General features: G+C 30.0%; 2 protein-coding genes across 2 annotated transcripts; both read right to left on the reverse strand.

The window, feature by feature from the left end:
• Nucleotides 1–384: 384 nt before the first annotated feature.
• On the reverse strand, nucleotides 385–2,232 carry LOC147803976 (uncharacterized). The gene has a single exon (XM_087151633.1). It carries the CDS (start codon nucleotides 2,230–2,232, stop codon nucleotides 1,192–1,194), a length of 1,041 nt encoding a protein of 346 aa, XP_087007759.1. The 3' UTR covers nucleotides 385–1,191.
• LOC107436127 (uncharacterized) lies at nucleotides 1,312–14,449 on the reverse strand. The gene is made up of 2 exons (XM_016047707.5): nucleotides 14,055–14,449; nucleotides 1,312–4,976 (listed from the first exon to the last, which is right to left on the reverse strand). Exons 1-2 carry the CDS (start codon nucleotides 14,161–14,163, stop codon nucleotides 3,835–3,837), a joined length of 1,251 nt encoding a protein of 416 aa, XP_015903193.1. The 5' UTR covers nucleotides 14,164–14,449; the 3' UTR covers nucleotides 1,312–3,834.
• Between the last annotated feature and the right edge of the window lie 8 nt (nucleotides 14,450–14,457).

Below are 14,457 nucleotides of genomic sequence, written 5' to 3' on the forward strand. Positions count from 1 at the left end.
AAGGTGTTAAGTTAATATTTTTATTTATTATTATTTACTTTTTTTACTCCTTAAATATTAATAAATAATTGAATGTAAAAAACTGTCATGCAGAATTTTTGACAATTATATAAATAATTTAGTAAGCTAATAAGAGTTTATTTAGAAATCGTAACCAGAAATTTAATAAAAACATACTAAAAATAAATATTTGCACCTAAAATCACAGACTCAAAATAAATTATAAAAAAATATGCAAATATAGCTAAATTAACAATGCTACATCTAATCGTAAAAAGGAACTATCAAAATAATCAGCTTTTCAATTTTTAAAAAGAAAATTATAAAACTTTAAATGTAGAAATTTAATTATATATTTTTTTCAATTTTAATTATATATTTTTTTTCATTTCAATGTGATTCAATTAACTATTTCACTTAACATTTCATCAGTGATTACTGAAGTGCCACTGAATTAGGAAAGTCTAATGCCAAGTCACAAAGCTTCAATTATTTTTTGCTTATTCTTAAAAATAGATGTAATGGAAAACAGTTGGTATAATTCTATGCATATTTCTTCCTATTCACCAGTAAAATAACTGAAAAATTTTGGCTTTTAAACATGTCATAAAAATTCTGATGCTTGGAAAATCCTCCCCAAGAAACCCCTTGAAAGAAATTTAAAGTTAATTTTGATTATTTGCTACATTTTAGCAGGAATTATGGGGAAAAAAAAAAAAAACAATCCTGACTCATCCACTAAATCTTATCTGCTTTTGGTATAGGAAAAAGTTAATTCGAAGATAAAAGAGATAGAGACTGATAGTTAAACAAAAAAGGAAAAATTCCTTTAAAAAAAATTAATTTGGAAAATTTTCCTCTAGACTTTTGTTCCACACTAGTTGCTACTTCCTTTAAAAATAAAAATATGGGTCATTTAATGTTTTTAGAAGAAATTTTGGTTCCATGTTCATTTTTTATTTAAATGAAAAGGTTCATGTAATTTTGAAATAACAGGAACCATTGCACTGAAAATTATGAATCAATGATCCAAAATGGTAATTTCCCCCCAATGGCTAACATTAATTTTATCTGTGCTTAGAGGAAGCAAAATGCTATCTAGTATAGAAAATCACCTCAATTAGAGGAAGCCTAGTTCAGAGGTACTTCAGCACACTTAGCTAAAAATTGTGTTTAAAAAATCATTGCCAATTAGAGATTAAAAAAGCTAGGAGTTTGATTGTGGAAATGAGGAGGTGGTTGCTCTTGGTGATAAAAAGAAGTTGGTCCTCCAAGTAGTGCTTGATGGCAACCAGTGTTGTAAATAGTATCTTTTTCTTGATGAAGACCAGATGTAGAAATTGTGTTATTATATGAGCATTTTGCAGTATCAGAAGAACAAAATATTTGTTGTGGCAGATTACATCTTTGAGGTGGTCTCATTGGCATCCCATTTTCAGTTTCCATGTGCATAGGTGGTTTAAGAGGATTTTTTTTACGAGGAACTCTATTAATGCTTTTATTACCTTCCGCACGTACAAGGGGACATGTATCCTTCCTTGGTGTGAGGAAAGTAAGATTAAAATGTTCTTTAAAAACCGTACGATAAATATTTTCTTTCACAAAAGGTTGATTTTCAAAATGGCACTCTTGAAGATACATTCCATACATCTTTTTAACATTCAAATCTGAACTAAGATATTTCCCTTTGCTATTTTCGTTATAGTGAATATCAAAGCGAGGAAACCTATTGATGTGATTTTTAACCCGATTCAAATTCTCTTCACTTGTTTTATTAGCAGGTGTTTTTTTACCCCGTAAATCTTCACCAGGTTCCCTTTCATTTTCTTCTTTACGCAGGGCTCGAGCTAATCTCCCATTAGAAACCACAAAAGTATCTAAAAAATAAACTTTACAAACCTGGCGACTTATTCGCCCGACATTGATTCTGTACTGATATGTCACTCCTTTAGGCCCTCTGTTTTTGCAATTATGTCGAGGACGATGCTGCTTAACTGCTTCACGTGTGACTAAACCACTAAGATAAGCATTTTGTTTTGAAAAGTCCCCCATTTTCCAAAATTTGTCAAAACATTTTTCTCTTTGTTCTGGGGTTATTTTCGATGAACATCTTTTTGAGCAGCCACAATCTTTATTTTCAAAAACTTTAGCCTTCACAACTTTACCTTTTTTAGTAATATATTCTTGACCTGTGTTTCTCAAAAGTTTTCTCAGTTTAGTTTTGTGGTTCATTTCATTTCTCACACGTTTTTTACCGGATGTTTTCTCTTTTTTACCTGTAAAAATAAAAGGGCGTAAAAGTAATGAAATGTTAAAAGTTTTTTTTTTTCAAATGGGTTAAGCTTAGCTTTTATAAATTTGGACAAAATAGGACACTTAACAATAGTTATGAAAAGCTGATATATAATGCAATAAACAGGGGAAAGGGATAACCTAAATTAAAGGGAAAAATAAAAAATAACCAATGCAAATCAAAAATAAAATAACAATACAAAACAGTAGATTTCATGATCTAATTCCTAATTCTGAGCAAAAGCAAAATTTCTGTAAGAAAAAAATTACACTTTATTTCTAAAGAATCTATTCACAAAATACGAAGTCAATTGCTAAAAATTAAGAAAGCCAAAATGAACTCATTACTTCATCCAGAAGTATATTATAAGTAAAATATGTCATTTTTTAAAATTGTCAATAAATTTTTTGACTAACTGATAACAAAATGCATAAAACATTTTAAATTATAACAAATAGACTTTTGTTTAGGTTTAGCCATTTACCATTTTTTGACACATAAATTATTCTGGAATACATAGAGAAGCAGCAAAAGTTTAAAAAGATAAGGAAATTGATGTTACAACTTTTTACTGTATATAGAAATAAACCTAATCCAAATATTAAGCTATAAAACTTTGAAAACATTTTTTCAGAATTTAAATTATAAGTGCAAACTATAGAACTGTCAGTAGAAGAATTGCAAAAGATTATTTGCATAAGAGTACATAGTAAATTGTTACCCAGCAGATAACAAAATATACAACTGCTTAGAACATGTTTAATAAAGTTACTTCATTTTATGACAGCTGCAGTACAAGACCTAAATGAGTGAGGAAGTGCACTGCCAAATAAATTTCAATGTTTGCAAAGACTTTTAATGTTTATGTTAGTAAAATACTATTTCAATGCAGTCAAATGGAAAATTTAATGTTTCAATGAAGCATTAAAGATAAACATTGATTCCGCTAGACTTTAGAAACTATGGGTCTTTATGAGACCCAGGATTTCCACAATTCAGAGTTCATCTTTACTTAAGCAGATTACTATTAAAAATTAATTCTCTATTTCTTTAGACACCTATTAAAATTCAAAACATGATTATCCAATCAATTAATAGACAAAACCAAGAAATTCAAAACTAGTAGAGTTATATTTGACAATTCAATTGGAACGGATGAAACACTTGCATTATACAAAAAAATTGATGTAATTTCAGTCTCAGAAAAATTCTAATTTCAGTTGTTAATGAAGAGGAAAAATTTTAAATGTATATAAATATGCATAAGAGTTTGGTTATAATTTTGCTAGCACACTATTTATTTCCCACACAGTAGACCTATGCATCCCATGAGATACATCATCCTAGTTTATTTCTTGCATCCCTTTTTTTAATTTTTGATGTATTTGATGCATTATAGTGTGTAAGCAGAATCACTGGGTAAAATATTTTACTTCAAATAAAAGGTTTCAGGCCCCTTTTTGCCTCTAAGTTGAGCTGCTGCAGCTCATGAAAAAAGACTATAGCAAAACCTTCAATTGAACACATACACTGAATATTGATTATAAATTAAAGAAATTAGGAGTCTGAGCAGGAGGATAACTATGATGGACACTTTGTTCATGGGTTGTAAAATAATTATGTGGCAACACAGGACAGTGCAGTGAATCAGGACAAGGATTATAGCACTGCATGTGACAGCTTTTATCTTGAGGCATATTTTGTGGTAGTGCAGTCATGTCATTATATGTGCATTTGACAATATCAGTAGGACAAAAAGATTGGTGACCAGCAGGAAACTTTGCATGAGGAGGTTGGGGAGGAGAGAGTGGACGCACCCCTCCTTCAGGTACCATATTATTGTTGTTATGAGACTTGCAAACTTTTTTTCGAGGAGAATTGTTCTGCGAACGACTTCCTTCAGAACGAACATGACTGCAAGGATCTCTTCTTGGAGACAGGAATGTTAAGGAATACTCTTCTTTAAAAACACTTCTGTATATATTTTCTTTCACGTAAGGTGTATTATTAAAAGTACATTGTTCAACATACATATTATACATCTTTTTAACATTCAAATCTGACTTTAAATATTTTCCTTTGGGATTCAATGCATAGTGACTGTCGTAGCGAGGAAACTTATTTATATGATCCCGAACTCTGTTCAATTGTTCCTCACTCGTTTTATTAGCAGGTGGCTTTTTACCACGCAGATCTTCACCAGGTTCCTTTTCATTTTCTTCTTTTCTAAGAGCCCTGGACAATCTGCCATCTGAAACTAAATAAGTTTGTAAAAAATACTTTTTGCACACTTGTTTGCTAACTCGCCCGACATTAACTCGATACTGGTAGGTCACACCTTTTGGTCCCCTATTTGTGCAATTCAATCTCGGACGATGTTGTTTCACAGCCTCTCGTGTCACTAAGCCACTGAGATAAGCATTTTGTTTACCAAAATCACCCATTTTCCAAAATTTATCAAAACATTTTTGTCTTTCTACAGCTGTGATCTTTGTTTTACACCTTCTTGAGCACCCACAATCTTTATCATCATATATTTTTGCTTTAACAACCTTTCCTTTTTTTGTAACATACTCTTGTCCAGTGTTTCTAAGAAATTTTCTCAGTTTTGATTTTGACATTATATCATTTTCATTTGATTTCTGTTTTTTACCACTTGATTTTAAGGAGCCTCTTTTAATACCTGCAAGAAAAAGCCTGAGTGTTAAGTATTTTTGGAGTAAATGGTTGAAATAGATTTTGTTAATTTGTTGGTGTTATTGAAATCCTACCAAATTAGTAAAGCATAAGAAAACACAACAAAACAAAATCACATGCAAAAATGTTTGTTAATTATTTGAAAATCAAGGGGGAAGAATGGTTTACATCCAGTTTTCTTAAAAATAACGATCTGTAGCATTTTGAGGATTTCTAAGTTTTAACAAATCAAAAACTTGAAAAATCAGCTATTTCCGAGAGTTATTACACAGTGAAGGGGAAAAACTGTTCTTGTCCAAATGTCTGGGGAAGATAAGTTTCTAATCTACCAAAACTTTAAAAAATAAAAAAAAGAACTTTTAGTTAAGCTTTCACATGGCACAAACCAGTGAAAACAATATTAATAAGCCATCAGCATAGATAAGAGAGGGAAATCAGTCTCATTTGAAAATTTTCTGACAGTAATAATAGATAGTAATTCCCTATAAAGGCTGCTAAATAACAAGATTTACAGTTTCAGATTATGTTTTTTGGAGAATCTGATTCAGGAGAATTATATAAAATCTCTGTATTTTGAATGTACCTCAGAAAAAAAGACCAGGAGGAAGAACAAAGAAGAATTTAGCGAAGTAAACGATAGGATTACTAGCGAGGAAATATTGATTGGGGAGAAAATAGGAGGGAAAAACGGTTCTTGTCCGAACAGAATTTCAAACTACTTCCTTCAACATCAAAGATTGTAAACTTTGTTTTGAAATTTTTAGGGACAAAATAGGATAATAATGCTCGTGACATTTGTGATATTTTTGTTTTTATTTTATTTCAATCCTATGTTAGATTCAGAGAAATCTCAACACTTTAAATTCATCTATTTCCCCCCCCCTTTCAGAATCGGCTTTTATGGACATAAACTGTTCTTCTCTCCTTGATCATCATTTGCAAATAAATAAATAAACTAATGACAAATAAAAAGGAAATAAACAAATTATTCATTTGATACAAACTTTGGTCATACATTCAGACATTTTATAAAAATTACTACTTCATCTGTCAAATAGATAAATGCATAAAATTAATTTAAAAACAAATATAATTCATGCAACAACAAATAATTTTGTTACACTAAAAAAATTATCATTATAATATTTTCACTTCAAAAATAAAGCCATTGTTTTAGATTAAATTATAGATGGTCCTATTCTTTTTTCAAATATTTTAAAGATAACTTAATTCATATTTTATAGCCTATAGCTCTCATTATTTAAAAAGGAAGTTTATTGCACATTCTTTAATAATTAATTATTAGCCGTTATGCCAGTTAAACTAAATGATCAATGGATCTGTGGTAGCATATTTCTAAAGTTATTTGAAACCACATGTTTGTTTTGTGTATAGTTATGCTTTTAAACTATGTCTCTAAAAAATATCTGTGCATTTAAATCAACAATATTCAAAATAAAAAAAGTTATATAATGAAAACAAAAATAAATGGAGAAATAGAAAATTGAGAAAAAATAAATTTGTTCAAGAGTAGAGAATGAAAAAAAAATTGCCATAGTATAATTAATGCGAAAGACGCTAAATTAATTGTAGTCATTTGTACTAAATAATTTTTTTTTTAAATTATCGATGTACGAAGTGTATCCAGAAAGTTTCACTAATTTATAAAAAAAAGAGAACTCATACTTTCAGGACTATATTTATTGGCAACAAGTACAGCAATGTTTAAGGTATTTTTCAACACAGCCACCACCAGAATTGAGACACTTGTCGTATCGTGGTATCAACTTTTGTATCCCTCTGCCACCTGTGAATTGAACCAGCATGTGACAGACATCTTCAGCTATTCGTCGTTGCCAAAACGCTCACCGGAGAAAAGGAATTTTTTGAAGCGCAAGGAAGCGTGAAAATTGCTGGGAGCAATATCAGGGCTGTAGGGTGGATGATCAAACAACTCCCAGCCGAATTCCGTCAAAACAGCTGCTGTGGGCCGTGCTGTATGTGGACAAACATTGTCATGGAGGAGCGCAACACCTGCAGTAAGCATTCTACGACTATTGTTTTAAATGGTACGTCCCAATTTCCGAAGTGTTTCACAGTAACGGTAGACATCTGTCACACACTGGTTCCATTCACAGACGGCAGAGTTCTACGACAGAGGGATACAAAAGTTGATCCCACGATACGACAAGTGTCTCAATTCTGGTGGAGGCTGTGTTGAAAAATAGCTGAAACATTGCTGTACCTGTTGCCAATAAATATAGTCCTGAAAGTATGAGTTCTTTTTTTAAAATAACTAGGGAAACTTACTTTCTGGATGCGCCTCGTACTGAAAATTTAAGTGAAGAAATAGTAGTTTGTTTAGGAGACATGCAAAAATCCACCATACTATTACTGATGCCAATGATAAATAATTTTGGTGATTGGCACTACTAGTATTGGTGCAGTTTTAGTAGATAGCAATATATTAACATAGATAGAAAAATACCCATATTATCATATTTGATATGTATTAAAACTGTTTCAATGCTGCATAGTTTTATAAAAAATACTGTACAGAGATTTTCACAACCCTTCAAAAATGAAATCTCCCACAGAAAATCACTTTATTGTGGCAAATTTTGAGTATCATAAGTTTATCTAATGCAAGAGCATCCTGGTCTTTGAGATGCAATATCAATAACTGTGGAAAATACAATCAAAATACTTGCAAGATTTTATCAGATGGATGGAGCATGTCAAAAAGTGATTACAAAAATGCGTAATACATAGAAATACGATCAACTGAGAAATAACCAGAATTTTAAAATTGCACTGAAATTTGGTAGCACAAGTGATAAAAAATATAGAATCGTCCTATTAAAAATAAATAATCAAATAAGTGATTTGATTTTCATGTGGGATAAAATTGTATAAAGAAACAGTGGGATTTTTTAAAAACAAAAATGTGAAAATTCTTAGTAATAACTGTTTGAAGATCGACTAAAACACTGCAAGGATATCAGCGCAAACCAAGCTCGTCTAAGAGTGACTTTGTGAATCCAGGATCAAACTTCACATTTCATAACACTGGTATTTTTTTAAAAGTCGTGAGAATATCAATTATAATTAAGCAATGAAAGACATCGAAATTTCAAAAAACCAAGTAAAAACTTGCGACAATTGCCGAAAAATGATCAAAACACCATGTATATTCACGATGGAATCGGCGCAAGTTGGTAGCATTAAAATAGACTCAAATGCGTAAACTATAATTTTAATTGTGCATAATAATATTAAAATTATCACAAAAAAAAATTTACGAACTTTTCTACAGAAATGAAAATCAATAGTACTTTTTACTTCATTATTCTTTAATTTTCATTATTGTCAAATGAGAATAGGAAAGTCAGAACCATTACTTTCCCTACTGATGTGCAAGTAAAGAATCTTCTAAACATAATTTTGGAGAAAAAAAAATTTTGAAAATTTCTGCAGAAAAGAAAACCAAAATTATTTACTTCCCAAAGGAGAGGTTTTCTGCAAGAACCCTAACTCTCTGCAACAATGTCGCCACGATTCCGCATACTTATTATCTGAAATATAATCTGGCTAGTGATAATATATCAAATAATAATGATAAATAAAAATAGTACCACGTGTTTTGAAAAAGCAGTTAAAATTTTGAATAATTTTCACTATTTTTTATACACAATATTCATGATTAGAATATATTTTGCATATATATATATATATATGTAGTACAGTAGGGAACCGATTATCCGGAACGATCGGGACCATCGGTATTCCGGATAACTGATTTTTCCGGTTTTCGGAATCGCTACAAAAAGACGTTTTTTTATTGTTAAACCCAACTAAAAAAAAATTTGGAAATAATCTTAAAAAGAAGAAAAAACGATGAAGTAATACACTAATGATTATTTCCAAAACGATAGTAAGGTGAACATCTTTCAAAAAAAAAAAGAAAAATCCTAAAATCTCATGAGGGAAAAAAAAATTTTTTTTTTTTAAATGGGGGGAAATTTTATCGAATTTCGTTCCGGTTTTTTGGTTTTCCGGTTTTCTGATTTCCGGATAACGGGTTCTGTACTGTATATTGTAATAATATAGTATAATGAAAGTAATATACATGTTTAAAAAAGTAATGTTTTCTTATGTCGCTTGCGAAGACTAGCAAGCCTCCTTTGAGAAACCAAGCAAATTTAAGATAGTGGGGGCACATTTTTTTTTTAATGGTACCACCATCTATGACCAAGAATACGATTTTTGCCACACTCCCGTTTTAGAGGGAGGACCCATTCATTCATCTACAGATCGTAATTTTTGATATTAACCAGAGAACAATCAATCACTGATTTAGTACCACCAGAGGTATTAATTTTTCACAAGGAACTTGGAAAATTTTGTGACCCCAACATATTTAACGTGCCCCAGTCACTATTTAATACACTATTTTAGCTGACTGGATTTCAGCTTATGATCTCACAAGTGTGAGCTAAACATTCTACAATCAAGCTGTCATGACCCATCTCAGGTTTTCAACCACTTTATCCGATTGCAACAGTTTATGATTCTTTTCAACAGGTTTTTATTGTGTCATTTCAAAAACCCAGTGGAACCCCGCTTATATTGTTCTATTGTTTTTTTAAAAAAAGATATCAATTTCAAACTTATAAATCCGTATTAAAGTTAACAGATCATTAGATAAGTATAAAATTCATAGAAGTAGTATATGAAAAATATTTAAGGATTACATTACAATTATATTACACTTAAATTTAAATGCTTTGAATTTTTTACAGATCATCTACCAAAACAAGAACTTCGGAAATTATTCTTATTTTGTAATTTTTATCAAATAACTCACTGTGAATCGACAAAATATGGTGCACCTTTGAAAAATGAGACACTAGACGACACACAGAGCAAATACAAATTGAATTATTTTATTCACATACTTTTACTAAAACCATTTTTAAAAATATTTCCAACACCAACAGTCTTTAAAATTTGAGCATGAGTACTGAGTGCAAAAGCTGGTGTGAAGTCATTTCAGCATGCTCTTTCTGTTTTAACTAAAATTGTGAACTTTGTATGCGAATGTGCTCCAAATACTTGCTAATTCCTCGTTATAGGAAATAGAATTTAAATAGAGATGTAGTAGTTGAATGATTTCATGAAATCAAGTGTAACAACATTTGTGGACAAATTCTTCACATATTTGTTACACTTTTCAATGTAACAAAAAATTGTCACAGAAAAATAACAAGAATTTCCACAACTTATAGGCCCAATTTAACAGTGTGATTTCATATATATACATATATATATATATTACGACTTTACAGCTCTGTATAAAAATATCACAAAGTAATTGCTAAAAAAAAAGAGAAACCAGTAAATCGATTATTTGAGATCATAAGATCTTTAGAATACAAAACTGGCGCATCTCTTAATGATCTTCAAATATATCTTATTACTTAGACATTTATTGAAAATTTTGCTTAAAGATTTTCGAAACTTTGGAATTAAGGGAAGCATTAGTTTACTTTATTTAGAAATCTTACTTAGCGAAAATGGATAATCTTCAAGAGAAATTTCCTTTTAAGTAATGGACATTTCAGAAATGAAATTAAAGATGATTGGATGAGTTTAAATCAGGCATGAAAGTGGTGAAAAATAAAAAAAGCAGAACTTTTACAATGCAGGCCACTGAGAGGAGAGGGGGGGAGGACAGCTCTATATGATACTGAGATTTACAAAAGCAACTTTTAACTATGCTGGGAGATTTTTATTTTATATTTAAAGTGGCAGAAGCATTTAGACAGTTAGCTTAAATTTTTTCTTAAATATAATTTTAAAATTGTGACCACTCCTATATTAAAAAAAAATTAAGCAATTATAGGAAGGCATGACTATTAAATTACTTGCTAATGAAAAATATACCACTTCTTTACAGTAACTAAATCAAGAGAAAACTTACTTCTACTTCTTTCAAGAATTGCGATATTGGATTTTAAAATCGCGTGAATATGAATCACGATATTGCATTTTAAAATCACGTGAATATGAATCACGATTTTGGATTTCAAAATCGCGTGAATATGAATTACGATATTGGACTATAAAATCATGTGAATATGAATCGCGATTTTGGATTTTAAAATCGCGCAGATATGAATCGTGCGGCCGGATTTTAAAATATCGTGAATATGAACCATGATTTTGAATTTTTAAAACCGCATGAATATGAATTGCGATTTTCGGATTTTAAAATCATGTGAATATGAATCGCACTGTTGGATTCTAAAAAGACGAAAATACTAATTGCGACATTGAATTTTTCATCGCGTAATTAAGTATCGTGATGCATAATTTTTAGATCACGTAAATACGAATCGCAATGAGTAACTTTTAAATAGCGTACAAACAAGAAGAACAATATCTGATACTACAACTGCGTGATAACGAAGAGCAATATTGTATTTAAAAATGCATGAATACGAATTCGCGATATTGGGTTTTAAAAATGCTTAAATACAAATCGCATTATTGGAATTTTAAATTGAGTGAATAGGAATTGCTAGTATGGCTTTTAAATCATAGCACATAACTTTTAAATCAGTTAAATACGAAAATCATCTGATTAAAAATTGCGATTTTAGCAGATTCCGGTGCAGTCCCTAATATTTGAAATTCCGAAAATCAGCCAAACAAAAGAAATCAATTATCGGCGATCGGGAACGAAATGCTTAGACTCCTTTCCAGTCTATAGTGGAAGTCGCGGTAATTTGACTATCGTTCGGGAGGCTTGGGTTCTCTAATTGGACTCCCCAAAAATTTTAGTTTTTGGAACATGGTCAGAAATTTTAAAAATTGGGAGAAAAAAGTGGATTTCCGCTTTTTTGGGGAAGTCTTTCATCTCTGGTTTAAATATGATTTTTTAAAAACGAGATGACAAGTGGCACATAATCAATATCAATTAAATATCAAGATTTCTGTATCTGCATTTACGCCAAATAAATCAAGTTTTCTTGATTTCCAGGCAGTGGCTCAAAGATTAGAAGGGAGCCATGTTGAAGGACATACCTAATCAACCCTAAAGGACCAACCCTAAATTTCTTTTTTGGTTCAAGTTCATTTAAGCTTAAAATCCCTTTTGGTACCTTAGGGATTGCAGTTGGCGCAAATACATAATATGCTTTAAATTTTCAATGAATAAAAACAGCTATTATCTATAACTTACATACTAAATAGAAAAATTTTAAAACATCTTTTCTATACAAACCATAAAGAATATAATTTTATTGCAGTAAAAGCACAATATAATATTAACCGTATTAGGGTGACCTGGGGTAATTCCTGATCAAAAAATGCAAACATCTATTTTGTGAAAAAACTATTCAAGATAAAATTTTAATATTTACTGGAAGTTTGAGGCTATATGAGATGAGTCCTATGCCTCCTTCTTTTGTTTGAAAATCTAATTAGAATTTAAAAGATTTTAAATTTTTAGTGATCAGGAATTACCCCTGGTCTTGATCATTTCTGGGGTAATTCCTGATCACTTCTGGGGTAATTACTGATCACCAGTTTCTATTGTAAAGGGGCTGTTTAAAAATAATTATATAATGGTAATTAACAAATAAGACATCAAGATCAAACAAATAAACCAAAAAGATATGTTTTAGCAGCTAATAAAACTATTTATTTAAAAGCAAGAAGAAAGATTAACACTTTAAATTTTCCAAAAATCTATGCATCATGCCATACATTTTAGGCAATCAGCCAACTCATTCTCATGTTCTGCTGAAATATAAGAGAGTTCCCACATGGGCTACTTTTGCTGGATTTTTTTAACTTCATTAAGTGAAAGTGTAAAGTAAAGTAAGGTATGTCAACTCAACAGCTCTGGCAGCAGCTCTCACATTGAAATTTTCATTTTCAATCATTAAAAGAAATTCACTAATTTTGCTTTCTATAAGATTAGTATCCTTTTTAGGCTAATAATTTCTCACCATATTGATACTAAGCTAATTTATAAACTTAAAAATTATTCTAACAATGTATACACATAAAATTAAGATAGAAGCAAGGTATGACAAACCAGAAATGGTGCAAATCAGAATACAGTCTTGTATACCGTTAAAAACAAATTTTGTGATGACAGTTAAAATATATTTTATAGCTGTTCCATTTAATAAATATGAACTGTTATTTAAGAAAAGACAATTAGCTATTTTATATACTATTTATAAGAAGAAATGACAGTGATCAGGAATTACTCCAGTGATCAATAATTACCCCATCTATAGAGGGCAACATTTGATACAGTTTTCTATAATCAATTATAATGTTTACAGTAGATGTGAAACAATTAAACAAAAGCTTACACTATTTTTATATCAAAGAAATATAAAGTAACTCAAAATATTTATTATTAAGAGAAGGAGGGGGATCTTTGCAGAAATGTGCACATTTTGAAACCCATCTTTGAAATTGAAAATACAGAACGCAGTTTAAGATATTTATTTTGTTAGATAAAACAAAAAGCTATTATTAAGTAAATGTAGTTATATTTTAGTAAAGTGTACAAGCATTCTTGTCCATGTCTCAAATTTAAAAAAAAATTTTTTTTTAAAATATAACTTAGGTGATCATTATTTACCCCAGAAACAGAGTGATCGTGAACTACCCCGGGTCACCCTACCTGTAACAGAATAGTGTTTTATGCTTATAAAGTTTCAACAAGTTAAGGAATCACTAGTTATGAGTAATGTTTACCTATCAAAAATCATAACTCTTATATATTCTACAATTTATAAGGTGAAAACGAATGCTATTTTTTTTTTTCCAAGGAGAATAAGAACTATTTATAATGTCAAAATAACTTTACTTACGAGTTCCAATAAAATATATTACTTTATATAAAAAAAAGTACATGTAAAGTTAATCACTACACAATAACATTTTAAACTACTAGAAATTTATTATATATAATAGAAAAAAAGATAAAAATTATTGCTGAGATATCGATCGATATGATATTTGACAGCTGGATTACCTTTTTTGACAGGAGTTTCGGGCTCAATAGTAGGAGCGGTGGCTGTTTTTTCCGGTGATGTTTCCTCAACATTGGATATATTATTAGGTATATTATTTAATGACATCATGTTGTCGGAGTTAAAAATTAAAATAGTTAAACAGAAACCAAAAGTCTTAAGTAAAATATGGCTGAAATTTATGAAGTGTTTCTCAAATATTACAGGATAACATACATTTCTGACGATTCATACGAATTTTAATGGATAATCATTAGCTAGTTATTTAAGTGCGTTAAAAATAAATAAGTTTTAAATTCTTTATTCATTTCATTGATCATGATATCGCTTTGCCTCTAAACGACGCTGCGAAAAATGTCAATAATCATTATCGATATAAGAGATAAATGATAGATACAAAATATC

The sequence above is a fragment of the Parasteatoda tepidariorum genome, chromosome 9, assembly GCF_982258835.1.
Source record: "Parasteatoda tepidariorum strain Cologne lab strain chromosome 9, Ptep-v5.0, whole genome shotgun sequence".
Lineage (NCBI taxonomy): Eukaryota > Metazoa > Arthropoda > Arachnida > Araneae > Theridiidae > Parasteatoda > Parasteatoda tepidariorum.

Excerpts from the sequence above, each read along its gene's own strand:
- LOC147803976 (XM_087151633.1), bottom strand. The coding sequence starts at position 2,232 with ATGAACCACAAAACTAAACTGAGAAAACTTTTGAGAAACACAGGTCAA.
- LOC107436127 (XM_016047707.5), bottom strand. The coding sequence starts at position 14,163 with ATGATGTCATTAAATAATATACCTAATAATATATCCAATGTTGAGGAA. Across the intron at positions 4,977-14,054 it reads CGAAACTCCTGTCAAAAAAG|GTATTAAAAGAGGCTCCTTA; the intron begins GTAATCCAGCTG and ends TTTTTCTTGCAG.